A 20,831-nucleotide genomic window follows, 5' to 3' on the forward strand; every position below is an offset into this window, starting at 1 on the left:
AACTTTTTAAAATGCATATTGGTGTCCAACTTTAAAATAATTCACAGTGAATTATATATATGTACAGTATCAATACTCCTTAAGAATGGGAAGTTACGGGAAAGAAAGCACATAAATAATTTCCTGGTCCCTGTTAGAAAATAAAGATTATGCAAATGAACAGTCCATGCTCTCAGGGACCTTTAGCATATTACTTTTTTATTTTATATTCGGTGCTTGTATATTACGCGCCTCCTGTATAGCAGCAAGGCAAAATTTGTGCGCACTTGTCAGTATTTCATTATAAATCTTCCATACCTAGATTAGTTCAGTTTATAAATGCAGCCTGGATAATGGAGTTTCGTTACCTCATTTAACTTCCTCCTTCTTAGTTTGTAGAGGCTCCTCTACTGGTTACGACTCCATTCCAATATATGACTGAATTTGGTAACTTAATTGATCTGAAATTGTAAACAGATGAACAAACATAGCAATAACCAGATAAAATAAAATAATGTGAAACCCTAACTCAAGCGCTAAACCTATTAATGTGTGACATACACGTGAACAAAACCAACTGTGATTAACAAGAGGTAAAAGCTGCCAAAGGTTTCCCACAAAGCAAATATCTCAATTTGCATACAGGACCAAGAAAATAAACGGAGGATACCTGGCGCTTAAAGAGTAACTGTGTCCTTTTGAAAACAGTCCAGTCTTTAAAGAGTGTCTCAAAGTCCAAAACTTGAAGTGGATTGCTGTAGTTTTTCTTCACTGCTGCAGCTCTTCAATACACCTGAAATTGATAAAAGGGTACACCATTGCGCAGTACTACTGATGTTGGATGTTAACCCCTTACTGACAACTTCCCCAGTGTGGACTGAATACACTTACAGGAGTGTTTCTTTCAGGATACAGTGGAGACAATCTGTGCTTTATTCCCTTTCCGTTCTTATACACCACGAATCTCCTGGGTGCTTCCTTTGTCTCTTTTGGGATTTCGTGATTCCCAGAATCCCCCGAACTCCACGAGCCCCCAGACAAGGAATTGAACAATAGCAAATAAAGGGGGTCACAAATTTAATTATAAAAAACGGCTTCAACAAGCCTAAAAAACGGCTGGTGAGCCTGCACTAAAAACAATGGATGATTTACTCACATGTACTCACATGGATACATGCATAACAACACTTCGTAAGGATGCCGTCCGCAGCTTGTGCCTCCTGTGTTTGCTCCGGATGAGAAGAGCTCTCTCACAGCATAACTCCTCCGGTTGGTTCTAATAGAGTCTCTCCCCCCACCTGGCTGCGTTCCGGTTTGCAGCCAAGGGTTCTGGCAGACTCCTCACCTTACAAACACTGATGCTGCACTGCACTGCTCTCACGGGATCCTAACTCCTCCCACCCTAACGCGTTTCGTGACGTAGGCACGCCACTTTGAAAAAGTGACTCTTTAAGCGCCAGGTATCCTCCGTTTATTTTCATAGCAATAACCAGAGTATCAGAGAAAAGAGCACCTACTTTGGAAACAAAAATGCACTTACGTGATTTTTTTTTTGAGATTTAATTAAAACCTAACCTTTATTTATATACACTTAAAATTTATGTCACCTCTAAATGATAATAAAATAAAAAGACAATATCATGCCTCTGAATTTCTTTGAAAGTGGAGAACCTGTGTGTGGGGGTAAAAAGGAAGTTGTTTGTAATTAAACGTTCAATTATTACAAACTTTACTTCTGTGTATTTGATCTGACAGGGCACTTCAATGTACTGTACAGACCCTGCCACAGATACAGTTTAGATCATACAGTAAATATTTTGTCTGTTAGGCTGTGTTGTTGCAGAAACTAGACTTTCACTAATTGCTCATTTTATCTTGGTGTATTGGTCTTGTTAATCACTTTGTTGGGCAGACCCCATCACAGACATAGTTTGAATCATATACAAGCTGCCTATTGGGTGTATTATCATTGCAAAAATAGTTGCATCAGGATTACTGCAGTTATTAATACTTAATGATGCTATTCAATGTACATACAATATTATGATAATAAAGTGGTGAAAAAATGTTTCAGTGTGAAACATAATGGCACAAAGCACTGCAATTATTACATAATAATAATAATTAACGTTTACACAATTCTGAATATAGAATTGTAAATACTAATATGACCGAATACAAATGGTAAAACCTGGAAAATATTACCACGAAAAAATAATAAATCCAAAAGAGAAGTAAATCCAAAGAAAAATATGTAGCTTTAAAATAAAGAGTTCCAGATGCCGGTTGCTGCTTCTAATTTGTACCTCTAATCTGATTTGATATACCAGATACTCTCTCTAGACCATAATTTAAATAATTGCTCTGCACTTTGGAGGTATATGTATTTTATACTGTAGTGCCGACGATTATTCTAAAACAATCCGGAAAGACAAATCGCCCTTTTTGAGACTGATTCATGGAAATCAGTGGACCAAAGGAACGCCGGATCCAAGGCGGATCCAATTGACCAAAAACAATTTGCATAACACTGTTCACTACCTACTTCACAGATAAGGTTACGTCAGACATTATATCACCATGTAAAGCTCCACACGCAACACCTACAGTATGTCCCCTCACACACCTACTGTATATCCGCTCAGCTCATTTTCTCCTGTGATCGATGATGAAGTCTTCACACTCATCTCGCCCTACATCTTGCACCCTGGAACCTACTCGCTCACATCTCCTCTGCACTCTCTCTGATATACTGATATATTAAGCCCCACCCTAAAGCACCTTTATAACCGCTCTCCGCATCTCTGGCACATTCCCATCTTCTTTTAAACATGCACTTGACTCATCATCCCCCTACTGCCCCCTACTCTGCCTTATCTCCCTTCTTCCCTTTGCCTCCAAGGTTCTTGAGTGACTTGCATACAACTGCCTGACCCACTTTCTCTCCTCCTACTCCCTGATTGACTCTTTACAATCTGGTTTCCATCTTCTACTCTTCACCGAGACAGTACCAACAAAAGTGACCAATGACCTACGCACAGCTAAATCTAGGGGTAATTTCTCCATACTAATTCTCAATAATCTCTTTGCTGCATTCAACACTGTTGATCACCCCTTCTCCTAAACATTCTCCACTCCATTGGAATGACTCAAGCAGTCATCTTTGACTCTGATCTCTCCTTCATTGAACGCATTCATTCCCTCATGAACTCCTGTCTCCACCTCCAAAATTATCACCAAAATATGCCCTTTTCTCACAGATGATGCAACTAAAATCCTCATCCATTTACTCATCATGTCCTTCCTCAATTGCTACAACATTCTCTTAGCTGACATTTCCCTTGTCCACCTCTCCCAACTCCAATCCATCCAAAATGCTGCTGCTAGACTCATCTACATCACCCCCTGCTCCAGTACGCATATCCCTACACTGGCTTTTGATAGCCTTTAGAATGTAATGACTTACAAAGGTCTCAATTACATTACCTCTTCTCACTCTCGCCTGCAAGACTTCTCCCATGCTGTCCCCTCATTCTGGAATTCCCTACCACATACCATTAGACTGTCCTCCAGCTTTCAGATGTTTAAAAACTCCCTAAAAACTCACCTTTTCAAGGAAGTCTGCTTGCCATACCTCTAAAATCCAACCCCCCTCCAACCTCTTTGTGGCTGGACCAATCTGCACCCTATGTAACATCCACCTCCCCAAAAAAACCTTAATGGCTTCTTCTGTCAGACTGGAAGAAGAAGGAAAGCATCCAGGCACACAGTCTTGCAAAAAGTTGATTTGTTTAGCAATAAACACTACCAACGTTTTGACCGCAATAGCAGTCTTTATCAAGGTGAGGGCAGAGTCTTTTGTCAGACTGGGCCATATTCTAACCTGAGTCACACGTCATCCTACTGTAATAGTGATTCCCCTGTTACCTGGTGTATGGTGCATGCTACCTGTTGGCTCACCGAACACTGAGTGGTCCGCCGATGGTTGTGGGGACTGCAGGACAGGCTTCTGGGGTATATACCTGAGATTTACTCCATGGTACACAGCGCATCCATCTGCTGTAGGTTTCTAGATGTATGGAGGCAATCTCCCACAGTAGAAACGGTTTCATATCCCCGCAGAAAGAGTCCACACCAGGCGGGAGGTATAGATAACTGGAACCGGATTTATTCTTCTGCAAACACAGTATCAAGGCAGCCCTGCCCAATACAGTCACTGATCTAGTCTCCAAACTTAGAATGGTCCTTACCCTTCACTACCGGTCAAGGCCCCCGCAGCAGTCCCTGCTCTTCCCTAGCCCTCTAGCAGGACCAAGGAAAAAAGGTAATCACTCACTCTCCCCCATAGGGAAGAGGACCAGGGCCTGCCAGTGCACAGCAGCCCTGCATGATACCTTGTCTCTCTCAATGATAGAGGCAATAATGAATTTGGGGTTGCAACTCCCTAAAGTACAGTAGGGAGAAGGCACTAGGTCTGAACCCAGGTTTGGGCAGAACATAGGCCTAGTCCCACCTCCTCCCCTGTCACTCAAGGGAGCTGCCTGCGTGGGGAAAACCCATTATTTGGTACTGGTACTGCTTGCTCTTACCAGGGCGTGCGTGCCAGGGAGAGCAGACTGGTAGCCAAAGCAGGCATGGCTGCACTACAATGAGCAGCCACCTTACCTTCTTGTTTCAAAACTGTCCCTCATTCCCTATGGATTGTAACCTCTCACAAGCAGAGCCCTCATTTCCTCTTTGTATCGGTTTGTGCATGTTTGTCTTCACTTGTATGTAGCTGTTTATGTTTTTGTAATATACATATCTCTGTACCCAATTGTAACGTGCTGCGGAATATGTTCTTCACAAATAAACAATAACAATATTGCCCCAAGAGACAGGAAAAATAATGAATGGGTTCAAAAACAAATAAAAGTCTGTGACATCATTACAAGGGTGAATTAAAATAGCAGTGAGCCAGATTTATTACTAGACGATATGATCATTGTAGGACACGGATTGTACTCAACAGGATTCAAAGGAGATCCTAGATAGCGACAGGCACTCAATGGATAAATTAACTAAATTAAGTCCACCATCATCTTCAGGGTCAGCATCCACAACATTAATCTAAAAAGGGGCCAATGGCCAACTAATTTTGTATCATTTTTATATAGAATTAACCGAAATATATATATATATATATAAAAATAAAATATTGTCCAAAGTGCAGCGAATCACCAATCAGACATGGCTTTCAGGCCCACTGCTACCACACTTGTCCTCCATTAAACAGCGACTGTCAGGCCCCCACTTTCCCTCCTCCATCGGACAGTGGTTATGGAAAATATGTATGTATTTATTTACACAAGCACACCACTGTTGACCTCTCCAGCTATTATTTCGGGGCTTATAATTAAGAACATGAAAGCAAGGGTGCAGCAATTTTTAATACAGCCCACCGGAAAGGTGTATTGTGTTTTGTTTCCATGGTTTTCAATATTAATATTGCAGAGCATTGCTTTAAAATCAGTGGAAGTGGCCACAAAAGACCATTTTCAGGTCTGCCCTGTTTATTTTGTTATCCTATATCCCAGTTGATTTAAAAGCTTATAAGTCCCATAAATTCTATTGTGACTATGTCCACGTTTCCTATGTAAAAAAAAAAAAAAACCACTGTTGGTGTGGAAAAGTTTATATTTTCAAATAAACTAAGGGCTTTTACACTGTATAAAATGTATAACAGTTATCCTTTTAAATTAAATGTAAAATTATAAGGCCTCAAGTGAAATATCAGCAATATATTTTTAATTTTATCCAAAATGTATAATTTACAGATATCATATCGCACTATTAATTTCACCCTCGTTCCCCAACATTCGAATGTTTTATCTCTGAGTGTCTGCTATTTACTATAAATTATTTTTTTCTCAGATTTTAAAGTTTTTAAAACCTGGAGAAAAAAAATCTAATATTCTTTTGTTTCACAAACTTATAAATAGGAGATAATGCAGTTAGAGACAACATACTGGTTATTAGTTGAGCGGTTGCAAAAGGAAATATAGATTTGGTTATAATCAGGACACAGGGGGGCGGGGGGTGAAGGGGAGATGGGGAATGACCCATATTGTTGTATTCGTTTCTCATAAGATTGATTGAAAAGGTACCTAAAACATATTCGTGCAATCTAAACAGGAGGGGGTGGGGGGAGCCCAAATTATTTTATTTGTTTCCCAAAAGAAGAGGTATAGAAAAACAGTACCTAAAACTTTCCCAGGGGACACCAACATAGAATGCAGAGGAGGAGGTGCCCGAATAGGAGAGGTACCACGAAAGAGCTGTATTTTGGACTCCAAGAGAGTGCAGAAGAAAGCAGAAGAATTGTGTAGTAGAATCAGTAGGACACTCCCCCAGAATTTTGAACATATGCTTGAAAGATGACGGTACTGAGTAGGTGGGTTAAGATAGGAGTCAGCAAAAGAGAGGGAGCAGAGGAGGAGAGAAGGAATAGGGGAGAAGTTGTAGAGGGGAGGGAGGAGAGAATATTAATATTAAAGTTTTCCTCAGTTACTGCAGTGAAGGAATAAAGAGCCAGGGAGAAGGCTAGTACCTGGAAGAGTAAAATGTCATTCTGGATTGTGGCAATCTTTTTTTAAGTAGGTGGCAAGGTCTTCAGCTGTGAAGGAAGAGGATTGAGCTGGTGTTGAAGGCAGAGGAGTAAGTTAAAGATGAAAAACAAATGCTAAATACAGTGTAGTCTCCTGTAAACAGCACGGGCCATACCTATCTTCCTCATACTGTGGTAAGTCCTGTTAAGGGCAGGCACCAGTAGTCATCATGGGTTTTCCCCCTTCCAAGCCCTGCCCTGAGTGGTAGACGCAGGCCCCTGACTCTGCTGCAGGCATGAGCCGGAGGGGAGGTTCTGCTGACATCATGAGGGGTGGGGCTGACTCTATTTAGGAGCCAGCTCCCGTAAGTGACGGAGCTGTTCTGTCCGAGGAGTTGGAGGAGACAGTGCGGTTTCACCTGTGCAGTCGTACAGGAACAGAGAGAGGAGAGGAGAGACTCAGCCACTTTGAGTAGAGCTGATAGCACGATAGACCCGGGTGGACCAATGCCCCTCACCCCACTGCTGGGGTGATGGGGAGAATTCAGTCCCCACCCAGAGGCTAACCTCTGAGGTGGGCCACGGGGTATTGCCGCCCCAGCCCAGACCATCCTGTCGGAGGAGAGACTTGGAGGGAAGGAGAGGAGGAAGGACTTGTAAAGGGAGGAGAGTGGAGTGTTAAGCAGGACATTGCTGTTGTTGTTGTGGCTGCGGGTCGCCACTACATTTGGAGTCGCTGATCTGACCAATAATGAGACAATACTTTTATACAAAGACTGTTGTGTGAGTCTGGAGCATTCAACCCTGGACCAGGGAGGTTCTTCTATACAGGTCCTATCCCATATCCCTGGGAGTATAGAAGATGGAGGCGCTGCACCACTAAACCATGGAGGCTACCACCCCAGAAGCCTGGTCCTGTCTCCCCAATAACAACGCGGGAAGCTCAGACCCTCCTGTTCCACGCAGGTATGCACCACCCCTACGCATGTAATCTGCCCTCACGCACCCTAGACACCACAGATGAGTCTGGGGGGGGGGGGGGGAGGAGGAAGGGTTACAACAGTATTGGAGGACAGCGAGGATATAAGAAAGCGGTTGGACTGAAGGAGTGGCTCAGTGAGAAAAGCACTGAGATTGAAGCAGGCGAGCCTACTGTTGTTCAGATTTTGTGGTCAGCAGCTTGGTCAGGTCACTTTATCTTCCTGTGCCTCTGGCACCAAACATAGATTGTAAATTTTAAGCTGCATGGTTGTTGGGTTGTGTCTAATTTTTTTTATTATAATTTATGTACAGAACTGCGTACACTGTCAGCTCTATGCAAGAAAAACAATCATTATTAAGAGGTTGCAAAATGTTGGTGTTAGAATATAGAAAATGCATAAGATTTTTAATTAGTTGTTGACTTGCTGAGGTTCTTTGTAAATTAAAAGTTTTTTATTTAGAATTAAATAAGCAAAGAAATAATTTCACTTCCCAGCAAGATTCAACATATTGATAGAATTAGTACTGGTTTTCGACAATAAAAGCAGATGTTCGTTTATGAAATGCATTCCTGAGCTTTGCAAGTTTTGGTTGTTCTGTTTAATGGTGTTTTGCAAAATAACATACATATTTTGAAAGGAAACTGAACACAAGGCATCTTAATTGTTCAAGGAGAAATAACAGATTATACTATGCTTTTAAAATGTTTTACTACAGACATTTATCTTTTGCTCTAGTTTTAGCTGTTATACATAAAAAATGGAAAATCCACAGAAATGTAAGAATTGGAGACTCCACACTAAGAAAATAATCAAGACTTCAAGTTATTATACAGTATCATTATTTTCAACATTGTTCAGTCTAACAGTCTAACCTTCTCTTTCCCCTTACTTCACAATACAGCAAACATATAGCAAACATAATACTTTATGCATTAGTAAGCAAGCTTTCACTATGTATATTTACTAATGGACATTGGGCCTTATTCAGAGAGGGTTGATAAAAAAAATCGCCAGGGAATTTAAAATGACTGTTTTTTGGGCGTTGCTATCACGGTATTCAGAAAGGCTCGATTACCAGTGATAGCAAAATGCCCAAAACGGGCGAGTTGCCTCCAGCGACAGCATCGAGCCCCTGAAAAGGCCTAAACCGGCGATTCATTTTTGCTGCAGAGAGAGCGGCTCTGAGAGAGCCGCCTCTCCCAGCGGAAATGTCGCCCGAAAATTATTTATTTAAATGTAACGGGTATTCCACCCCACCCAATCTCATATATAGTGTGGGTGAGTAGAACATGCGGTGTTACCGGTGTGGTGCGTATACCTGCAGGCTCACAGGAGGTCTGAGCCTCCGCTAATGAGAGCCTGGGGTGAATCCTCTGGAACGAATCTTCTTTTACAGCGCCTCCACCTATGTAGGATTCTATGGATGTGTAGAATGACCCTACATAGGAACCCAATTAGAAACCACACACACAGTCAGTGATTATATAATAACTAAGGAATTTACTTATGAACATAAAACATATCATCGCATTTACATAACCTGTGTCCCTCTCACGATTAGACACTACCCGTGACGTCTCGCAGGACGTTTCCCCAACACTAGGTGATCCCACCCAGTGTCCAGTGAAACCCCCACACCCAAGGTCCCGTACTCCTACGGAGATAGTCAATGGGTGACTGCGCAGTCACTTAAACCTCTAGGCCTGTTGGTGCACATGTGTTGACATAATACCTGCCGAGCACTCCGGTGCTCGGGTCAGCAACACGCTTCTCAAAGGGTCAGACGTGCGATGCATCCGTCTGATCCTATCCAGGTGATATTCTCCAGGAACCCCAACGAGGGTCCCACCGCTTCACGGGAACACAACCGTCTCTCGGTAACACACCGTCTCACGGGAACAGCAGCCGCCGCTATCCCTATCTATCCCTAACTAACCCTAAAGTGACAGGAACCCTAACCTAGGGCCTGTCCCTGATGAACCGCAACCTGAGGTGACTTGGGGGAAACTCCTAGGGCCTGCGGGGTTAATAACCTGCCCCACTCCCTTATCTACCCAAGTCCCTAATCCTCCCTAACATCTAGCTACTCGCTACTCCTAACAGCCTGCAGCAGACACACCGCTCTCACCGTCCGCCTGCAGACATTCACACACGCTGCACACACTGCGCCCAGCACATGCAACGTCAACACACAACACCAACCGTACACAGTACCCTGGAACCCGCAGTAAACACACTGCACTCACTGTGCCTATTTGCCAGTGCGCACAGCACTACCCGCTGTGGCACTGCCAAACCTGCACCTTACACACACTAAGGGTGACCTCCCTATCTAGGGCCGTCCCTTTTCAGTTACCCACTAACCTGGTGGGGAGTTGGGGCCTACCTGGAGGGTGAGGGTACCTATCTGGATGCAGGAGCTGCACTCACTCCCTGCATCCTTCCTTCCCCTTCAGCTCCGCTGCTCCAACTAACTAACTCATGCAAAGCCCGGGAAATGTATCTCTTTTCCCGGGCTGAGCTTCCTCCAGCCCTATTGGCCACTATCAGGCACCTGGTGCCTGTCTCCCTATGCCTCCTGGGAGTTGTAGTTCCCAGGAGGCTGCTATAGCGTTGGGGCCGCGTGCGCGCTTCTCCTGCGCATGCGCGAACTACTAATGGCCGCCGCAACCCTTCCTGAGCTGTCCCTACCAGCCCTGCGCATGCGCGACTCTGCCCTGTCTCTGGGGCTCTTCCTGCCCTCGCGCGATCACTGCGCATGCGCGAGTCTCTCCGCAATGGCGGCGCCCTGCTCTGCGGCCGCCGGGACCTTAGAGACGCGATCGCGGCCTTAGCAACGGCCCGATCGCGTCCCCGGCAACCGGCCGCAGGCAGGAGAAGCCGAGCTGCTCCCTGCTCCAGCCCCCACCCTTGGAAGCAGCCGTCAGGTCGTTCGGCACCCGCGCTCGAGCTGCTCCAGGGGAGGGGGGTCTCAAGGAGCTGCTGGAGACCAGGCTTACATAAATATACATTTCTTTAATAGTGTAGAGGTGCAGGGGGTCTCCGGAGCTGAACCATGTTGGTTTTATGTCCAGGGACCCCCTGCTTCCCGAGATACAGGCACCTTTATGGGGTGCCGGTATCTCCTATGCAAGGAAATGTCCCGGTTACGTGCCGCGGGATATTTCAATGCAGAGGGATACCGGCACCCCATAATGGGGCCTGTATCTCGGGAAGCAGGATGTCCCCGGACATAAAAACAACGTGATTCAGCTCCGGAGACCCCCTGCACCTCTACACTATGAAAGAAATGTATATTAATAAATATTGTAATAAACATTAATACACGCCCCCCACCCCCTCCGCCAAACCCATACATTACAGTAATGGGCAAAATAACTATTATCCAGATATGGATAATAGATTATTTGCCCATTATTAAACACTGCATTAGCATACAAAAATAAAGTAAATAAATACAGTTATACTTACCACAACAGCAGGTCCCTCTGTCCTCCGTAGCAAGAAAGCATATATACATAATAAAGACATTCTAATGGCTCCTAACCCCTTAATCATCTTAGCGGTTACTAACCGCTATAGTCATTAAGGGGTTAACCCACCCTGACCCGATACCAACCCGGGAGGCCTAAGCACCCACCCTACTGACTATACCCACCCTGTACCCATTGAGTAGTATAGTGGTAAATCATACCCATATAATAATAATATGGGCATGATAAGCCTCTATAGCACTCAATGGGCACCCTAATGACAATAAATTAATACACAAGACACACAGTAATAAAACGTAACTAAACTCCAATATATATATATATATATAAATCAATGCGGTTCAGCTCAAGAGACCCTCTGCACATCTACACTAGTATTAAAACACCAATACCAAGAAATAATAATTCATTACCGTAGCGAATAGCCGCTATGGTAATGAAGCTGCATTAAAGTACATTTTAATAATAGTGTGCGGGATCAGGGGGTCTCCTGAGCGTGACCGCATTGATTAATGGCTCAGGGACCCCATACTTCAGGAGATACAGGCCCCTTTATGGGGTGCCGGTATCCCCTGCACTTTTAAAGCTCCCGCGTCACGTGACCGGGATATTTACATTATGCAGGGGATACCTGCACTCCATAACGGGGCCTATATCTCCTGAAGTAGGGATGTCCCCAGACCTGAAACCAATGCGGTTCAGCTCAGGAGACCCCCTGCACATGTACACTAGTATTAAAAATCATATTTGTACAGCACGATCGCCTATAAGAGCTGTGCACTGATACGCAGCGTATCCATGCAGTTCTTACAGGCTGCTTTGTTTATATCACTTATCGTGCTATCTAACTTGAAGCACGATAGCAGGGGGTAAAGAAGGTGCTCGCGCGATATGGCCCTTTTTGGCAAGGCAGGCCAAAAACGCGCCGAGCAGCCTTAGTGAATAGCGCTTTTGGCTTCACCCTTTTGCGCCCGAGTGATTTTACCCATTTCAGCGCAAATTAACGGAGCTTAGTGAATCAGCCCCAGTGTATCTCTGCTAAGCATGTACAGTTAAAAGGGAAGAATGTCCCTAAATGGGCAGTTTTTCAATAGGTTTTGAATCAACATTGAATGTTATTCACAGAATAGGGCTGTGAGCAAGTTCTGGTGACGTATAATAAGTCAGCGCTTCTACTACATGAAGGTGTTTACATAAAAACTTCCCCCAGTCAGCTAACAAAGGCCTGAAAAACAAGAGGGTTTACAAAAGGTGCTAAAGGCTTGTGTGTGTTTTTTAGCCTTGTGGGAAGATCAATCATCATTATGTCACAGAATAAAGTATATTTCTTCATCTTATCAGCTTTTCCCAGTCTACAGCGCACAGTAGTTTAAAGGACTTGTTTGCCCAACATTGCTGGGAAACACAAAAGAGCAAGATGTTTCCCACATAATAGATTACTGGCAACTATTGGCAAGATCAACACTGGTATCGTATGTGACATTTTGATAAGTGTTCAATACTTCTGGGATATTACAGTCTCAACCAATCGCTTTGTACTTCTTTACATATACGGTAGCATTTTTGTTTATATTAATTTACTGAAAACTACAGACAGTGGTGTTACTTTTGTACATACTGTACATGCGTTTACAGTATATACAAACATGAAAATTGAATTACCATTTAAATGTTTATATTCTACATAATGTACATATACAGTACAGTATATCATAAACATATAGTGCATACTGTACCTACTGTACACCATATACATATGTGGCCACGAGACTATAAAGTTAAACTACTGTGCATGCTCTCTATGCAAAATGGTCAATGAAGCTACATGTTCCCTTGAAAACATGCGTTCCATGGATTATTGCACTTGGCAAATCAGCTGCAAAATGGTTATTGCTTATAATTCTGTATGCGTTCATACTGTACATGAAAGGAGGATATTATTATCTATCCCACACTGCACATCTCAACACTTTACTATTGCTGTGATGATGCCTTTACTATTTATATTTGCTATGGCCTCACTTCTTCTTAAACTATGCACTCCTTTCTACCAGCCTAATTATGTCTCTAACTCTATTCATATATCTCCATCTCTGAGTTCACATGAACTCCTTCCTTTCCTGCACCCTCTGACACCACATAGCTATATCCCCTGCACTAAATCACACCCTACAAATCATCCTCACACATTCTCTTTCTATCCATGCTTCTCCACCTTGCTTCTGGGGATATCTCTCACAATCCTGGTCCCTGCCTTATTCCTACATGCTCTCGACCACGCCTGTCAATTGCAACCTCTACTCATTCTGGTGTCAACCGCTCCAACCTCATGCCCACCCCTTTCACCCTCCCTCCCTTTCTCCTGTGCCCTTTGGAATGCTCGCTCCCTTTCTAACAAGTTCCTCTATGTGCATGACTTCTTCCTCACTCTCTGCTCCTATTTGCTGTAAGTGAGACCTGTCTCTTTCAGTCTGACTCTGCTCTGGAAGCTGCCCTCTCTTATGGTGGCCTTTCTTTGTCCCACACTCTGCACCCTGATGGCAGGGGTGGAGGCGTGGGGCTCCTGCTCTCCACTCTGTGCCATTACCGTACCCTTCCTATTCCTCCCTCTCTTGCTTTTCCCTCCTTTGAGGCTCACACTGTCCAGATCTTCTCTCCTCTCCCTGTCCATGTGGCAGTCATCTATCGCCCACCTACCTCTACTCACCCCCTTTCTGCCTTTCTCTCTCACTTTAAATCCTAGACACACACTAAAAACAGGCTACAACACAGCCTCCTCCTCACGACGTTTCTCCGTCCTCCTTTGTGTTGTTTTTAGTGTGTGTCTTTTTCCAATAAAGCCTTTTTGTACTATTACCGGAGTTGGATTCAAGTTTGACTGTCTGCTGTGGCACCGGACACTTTCTTCCATTTTTCGCATGCTTCTTCTGCCAGATGCACGCTGCGGGAACGGGAACCAAGGAGAAGCAGGATCCAGGACGGATGAGCTGACAGGGGTAAGCTTACTGTCCCTGAGCCCCGACTTCAATGGTGGTCCCCCTTCATTCTCTGTTTCGTTGTTCCCTCCGACAGATACTTACAACAATTGATGTTTCAATCATCCAGCGTTATGCCTGAGCACATGACAGTGTTACACTTTTCTGCTAACACCTCCTCCTCCTCTATCGATCTCTCTGCAAGGGTACTCCAGGACTCTGTCCTGGGACCTCTTCTCTTTTCTCTGTATACACTTTCTCTAGGTGACCTAATCACCGCTATGCTGATGACACACAAATTTACTTTTCAACCCCTAACCTTACACCTGGTGTACAAACCAAAGTTTCTGAATGTCTCTCTGCGATATCATCCTGGATGGCCCTCCACCACCTTAAACGTAACATGGCAAAAACAGAGCTCCTCATACTTCCTCCCAAACCTGGCCCTCCTACCTCCTTTCAAAATACTGTTGGAAGTACGATCATTCACCCAGTAGCCCAAGCACGCTGCCCAGTGGTCACACTCGACTTCTCTCTCACAATCTCATCTCACATTCAAAACGTTTCTAAAAATCTGGCGCTTTTTCCTCCGCAATATCACAATAATACGCCATTTCCCCTGTTGCTCGACTGCTAAAACTCTGACTTAGGCCCTTATTCTCTCCCTTCTTGATTACTGTAACCTCCTGCTGTCCGGCCTTCCTGTCTCTCACCTGTCTCCCCTACAATCTATCCTAAACGCTGCTGCCAGAATCACTCTACTCTTTCCTAAATCTGTCTCAGCGTCTCCCCTGCTGAAATGACTCTCGGCTTCCGATCAAATCCCGCATCTCGTGCTCAATTCTCCACCTCACTTTTAAAGCTTTACACTCTTCTGCCCCTCCTTACATCTCAGCCCTAATTTCTCGCTATGCACCATCCCAACCCTGCGTTCTTCTCAGGATGTCTTTTCTCTACCCCCTTTGTATCTAAAGCCCTGTACAGCCTTAAACCTTTCTCACTGACTGCCCCGCACCTCTGGAATGCCCTTCCCCTCAATTCCCGACTAGCACCCTCTTTATCCACCTTTAAGACCCACCTTAAGACACACTTGCTTAAAAAGGCATATGAATAGTACCGTGGCTAATACTATACGCTATGTACATCAATCTTGGCCCCCTGCAGACACACTTACCAGAATTTCCTCCCACTGTCTCTGCACGTTCTTCCTACCTACCAATTAGATTGTAAGCTCCTCGGAGCAGGGACTTCTCTTCCTAAATGTTACTTTAAGTCTGAAGCACTTATTCCCATGACCTGTCATTTTTATTATGTAACCCGTGTTCCCCCCCCCCCCACACCTCACTGAGAGGCCAGTGTATGGGAAAGGAGTGCATTACCTCGCTGTTTGGTGCTTCACCTGTTGGTTTGCAGGAGGTCTGAGTGATCTGCAGATGTTATGAGACTTGGACAGGACTGGCTCTTAGAGGATTCTAGTTCACCTCCAGTAGCGATGCCTCCCACACGTGTAGGCATCAGCACCCATCACTACACACATACCTTCACCCAGCCCTGGAACTGACACCTTAGGCTGAAGTATATTTGCAGGGTCTTTATTCATCATCACACAGCTTAGCAGCATACTCTTCTGCTTACGCCCTGGGACTTCTGGACAGTGCTTTACTTCCACTGCTCTAGGTAGTCACCTACAAGGGGCTGTAGACAGGCCATGAGATACCACCTACATTCCTTCACTTTCTGGGGAAGCAGGAAGGAGGGTCAAGGGCCCACATATTAACCTGCTAATGCCTGGATCTTAACAGGGCTTACATAGCAGATACTCTATGTGGGGAGAAACAGGTTGGCTGGACACACCTTGTTACAATTATTTGTTATTTATATGATTGTCGCTTATTGCTACTGTGAAGCGCTATGTACATTAAAGGCGCTATATAAATAAAGACAGACAATACAATACATGACTCTCGTTCAAAGGTGTATACAATATATAATATATATGTACAGTACAGATGTAGCAGATATTACCCCATGTACATTATGGTAATCTTCCTCCAGTTCCTCTAAGTTTGCTATAATGGGACATCATGATTCCACTATGCATTACTGTCAAGGGGAAATGGCTCTTTAATATCTATCTTATTTTCTAACTCAGATAAATGCATCAGTTCTGAAAAAGAATACCTTGTTTTCATTTACAATAAAAATTCTAGTTAAAATATCTGGATAAAGCAACATAAAAATAGTTTGTGTTAGAAAGATCAATGGTAATGTAAAAAACTGGAGTCACCATGTGTCCTCCCACCTAATAACATTATCATTTCATCTCAATCGCATAATATTTTAGAATTTGTACAGTACAAGTACACCTAAATCAACTTTCTTTTTTACAAATATGTGTACTTGCATTTTTATTTACTCATTGTATAATATTGGAAATTTTTCAAAGCTGCACATTCTATTTTTGTTTTGTATGCAAAACACTCATACCCTCGTGAATTTTTCATGAGCAATTTTATTTCTTCTAATTTGCCTGGCCTGTGGATTTCATTAAATGAAGGATGAAATAACATAAAAATATAGAGTATGCTGATTAAATTCCATAATCACACCTTGTTATTTCTTCCACAGTTAGTGCCGTAGCATTGATAAGACAACTTATAATCAATGTTTAAACCACACTTTCTCTATTAATTGACATCCTGCCGCTATAGAAAAACATTGGGACAATGCCAATCATTAACTCCCTGTTTATTTGCAGATTCCACAGAAGCTGAGCGGCTGCCTCCAATTTATGTTTATGACCACTGTGCAAACGCTCTGTGACAAATATACACCAACTGTGAATGTAGATTGAAAATACATATTTTGACTTCATCTGTAGGTCAAATACTTTAAGGAAAATAAATATATCATGCTGAAGGCCACTATGAAACTCAATAAATATGTGAATTAGGAAAGGAGAAAATATTAACTGAGGGCAAATTATAAGGCAATCCTTTATCATTATGAATATAATGACTCCATTTATCTTTTCAAACCTATTCTACAGATCATAGTCAATAGGTAATTGATTTTGTTGGTCTTTTGTTTCTTTTATAACTACAAAATTTACAATCATAATTTTGCATATCAAATTAATTGAGTTGCATAGAAATAGGAGAATATTATTTATAGAGATTTAAGAACAATGAACAAATATGTGGAAATATTAAACTCAGCAAAATTTCAATTATATGCTTCTCCTCTTGCCCAATTTAACTAGTAATAGGAGACACAAGGATATGACCTAATAGCAGATATATACAATACACAGTTTAATGTGCATTCTCACTGCTGTTTGCAACTACTACAGTACCAATAACCCCTCAAGTACTGAATCACTATTTTTTTTTAAATGTGACACTGTTGTTTTCCATTACAGAATATGCTATTTGATCTCTTCATTACCAGAACGTAGAATTGGAGAATGAAAAAGTTAAAAAAAAAGTGAAAATAAAATAGATTTATTTCTGAAAATATGTTCTCTTGAAAATCTCTAGAAGTTGTAATTTTTATAAAAAAAAATTTTGGTACTGTAAATTCACCTGTCTCTACCAGAGAGGCAAATAACAGACACGTGTTTTGGGGTCCCTCAAGCATGATTTCAGCACCAGAAGTTTGCACACCCTTGCCATAGACCACGCATGTGCCTAAATTCAAAGACCTGCATGCATATAGACAGTGTACTTTAAGCATTTATTATTTCTTGTTTACTCATAAGTACAGTAAATAATCTCACAATTTATTTTACAGAATTAAACAAGTTGTCGATTTTCAACTTTTTCCTACTAACCTCTGTTACACGCACATTGTAAATGCAAAGCATGTCATGTACACACTCCCTGAAGCCTTTATTTCTACAAGTATAGGAAGTATAGGAAGTATAGGCAAATACAGTAGCACAATATTTTCCACTTTAATATTTTAATCGGAGTGGGCATATAGAGACATACACATTATTATACTTATTTTAGGAGTGTTTCATTGAAATAAAACAGTGGTAACAGCAAAGCATGGTAAATTTAATGCACAGTAACTTGTAATACAGTATTTTTTACTTTTTAAAATATTTTAATCGGAGTGGGCATTTTGAGACATACTGTGTACATTATTATACTTTTATACTACAGTATGGGAGTTTCACTGAAATAAAAACATTGTAACCACAAAACTTGTAAATGTAAAGGGACTAATTTCTTCTGTAATATTTATGTATTGAATATTCTCATTAGTGATGTGGGATTTGGTCACACTATCGACTGCATGCATAGACAAAGCAGTGTGAAGAGAACACCCCCCCCCCCCGCCGGGTCCAGCTCAGCCCAACCTGTTCCCTGCTCACCTCATCCCAGACCCAGCTCAGCTCCACCCAGACCCTGCTCACCTCGTCCCGGACCCAGCTCAGCCCAACCCGGTCCCACCTCGCCCCAGACCCAGCTCAGCCCAACCCACTCCCTGCTCACCTTGCACTGGATCCAGGGAGTAATTTGATTGTCAATTATTAGAGCCAGGAAGGAATTTATTTTTACCCTTATGAGTGTAACACCCCTACCCCCCCCCCCCACACACCTTTTGAAATTTGCAGGTAATAGGGTGTTTTGGTGCTACCCTGTAGGTTTACAGGAGGCCTCAGCGCATAGGGAGTTAGGCGTGCAAGGTGCAGCACCTCCACATGTGAGGATCCCGCCAGGGATGAGATGACCCACACAGGAAAATATACTTGGGGTGAATAACCACGCACACAATAGTATAAACCATAATGAACTTTACCAACAGGGTATAAACACATATTGTAACAACCATATATAACAGAATAACAATGAACACTTGCAATATCAGTCCCTTGTCCTTTATCCCAAGCACCAAGGGATAACACGTGTCACCCACGTGGCGCAATAGTGTGTGGATGGTAGCGCTACCCCAGTTAGTGTTGTTGATGCAGAGTTGGGTACCTTCCTTTCTGCAGCTCGTGCAACGTAGGCCTCACTCCCTGAATGGAGGCTGACGCAGCGTGACATGATGCGGGCCTCCGACACAACTCTCCCCTCTCCTCACCATGAGCAGCTGCACACATGGTCTGTGAAGAGTGAAGCGTTCCTCACTGGAGTCCGTCCTGCTCCGCTTAGTCACGGGATTGTCACTAGTGAGAAAGGGTCCCTAACTATGGCCTTCCCTACAATACTCAGCCTACTGTGACTGGGAATCTAACTGGGTCCTACGGGAGTAACATGGCCTAATCCCAGGCAGCCATCATATTAGGCTGAGTCCATGGTCCGCGCTTATCCGCTGACCCGTGCTGAGGCACGCTGACACTTGTCAGGGAGCCCCTGCAGCCACAATGAGAGCGGCTTTAGCAGGGGCTAGCGTATGATTCTGCAGGTGTGCAGAAGCGTAGCCGTCAATTTTTTTTTAGTTTAAGCACTTACGGGAGTGCAGGGCCGGTCACATGAGCGGTTCGCTCAATGAGGGCGAACCAGCTCCGTGACGTCACAGGCCCCCCGACACGCCCCTTGACGGTGCGCAAACTAAGGCCAGGGAAAGCATCTGCTTTCCCTCAGCCTCTGCGCGCCTCTGCACGGCTGAAGTCTCTATGGACTCAGCCTAAGGCTGAGTCCAGGGTCAGCGCTTAGGCGCTGACCGGTGCTGTGGCGCGCTGATGCTTGTCAGTGAGCCCCTGCAGCCGCAATGAGAGAGGCTTTAGCAGGGTCTCGCGCATGCATCCGCAGGCGTGCGGAGGCACAGGTCTTACCAAATTTCTAGTTTGAGCGCTCACAGGAGCGCAGGGCCGGTCACGTGAGCGGTTCGCCCAATGAGGGCGAACCAGCTCCGTGACATCACTGGCCCGCCCCCCGACACGCCCCCGGACAGCGCGCAAACTAAGGCCAGGGAAAGCACCCGCTTTCCCTCAGCCTCAGCGCGCCTCTGCACGGCTGGAGTCACCATGGACTCAGCCTTAGAGAGCACACCGAACCTTACTACTTAAGTATTTATTTGTCCAATTAACTTCTTTCCACTTTTAGTTTTGCCATCAAAATCAAAGTATTTTTTAAAATCAATTTCTTATGTTTCAGTCTTCAAACTAAACTGCCGTATTCACACATTTTCGAGGTATTTCATTCTGGGAGGTCATTTCCTTTTAATAAAAGTTTTACCACTGTTACTAAAAATAGTATAATTTCTTTAAGCAACAGCAATGAAATGGTAACACCGCTTATGCTCATACAAGTGCAGAGATTAAAATGACCTTGCACCTCCTCGTGATTAGTTTGGATCAACTCCAGTATACCCACCTGCTCTGAAAGTCATATCACAATCTCATGAGGTACATGAATAATTTCCTGAGCCTCTGTGGCACATTATTGGAATTCTTTGTTTGCTTTACAGGTTTCCTGAAAGTAATAGAATCAGAAAGCTTAAATGTTCCAAAACTTTTTCTCAAGTACATCAAATGACATTTTTGACGAAGAACAAGAATTCATTTTTTAAGTAAAGCAAAGCATTACAGTACAACACTTTTAAAAACAATGGCTTTCATTGTCATTTAGAACCATGTAGGGAATGGAATACTCACAACAATTGTAATTTAAACAAAAATATGGATTGCATCTTCAGATGTAGCAGCCATTATTGCACATGTTAACGTGATATTCATTGAGCACTTTGGGGGCTATGCACTAAGCAGTGATAAGTCATTTTAAGAGCGTGAAGTGCTCTTAGAACGTGAAGTTCCGCCGAGCGCTATTCACTAAGCTGCACAAAGAGGCACTTTGTGCTC

At 43.4% G+C, this 20,831-nt stretch overlaps 1 protein-coding gene across 1 annotated transcript in view; it reads left to right on the forward strand.

The window, feature by feature from the left end:
* Positions 1-20,508, forward strand: part of LOC142490637 (uncharacterized) — a 75,727-nt gene extending 55,219 nt beyond the window's left edge. The window contains exon 3 of the mRNA XM_075593056.1: positions 20,441-20,508. Coding sequence (XP_075449171.1) covers positions 20,441-20,508 — 68 coding nt within the window. The remainder of the gene's footprint in view (positions 1-20,440) is intronic.
* Positions 20,509-20,831: the final 323 nt, after the last annotated feature.

This window comes from Ascaphus truei, chromosome 3, assembly GCF_040206685.1.
Source record: "Ascaphus truei isolate aAscTru1 chromosome 3, aAscTru1.hap1, whole genome shotgun sequence".
NCBI classification, from domain to species: Eukaryota; Metazoa; Chordata; class Amphibia; order Anura; family Ascaphidae; genus Ascaphus; species Ascaphus truei.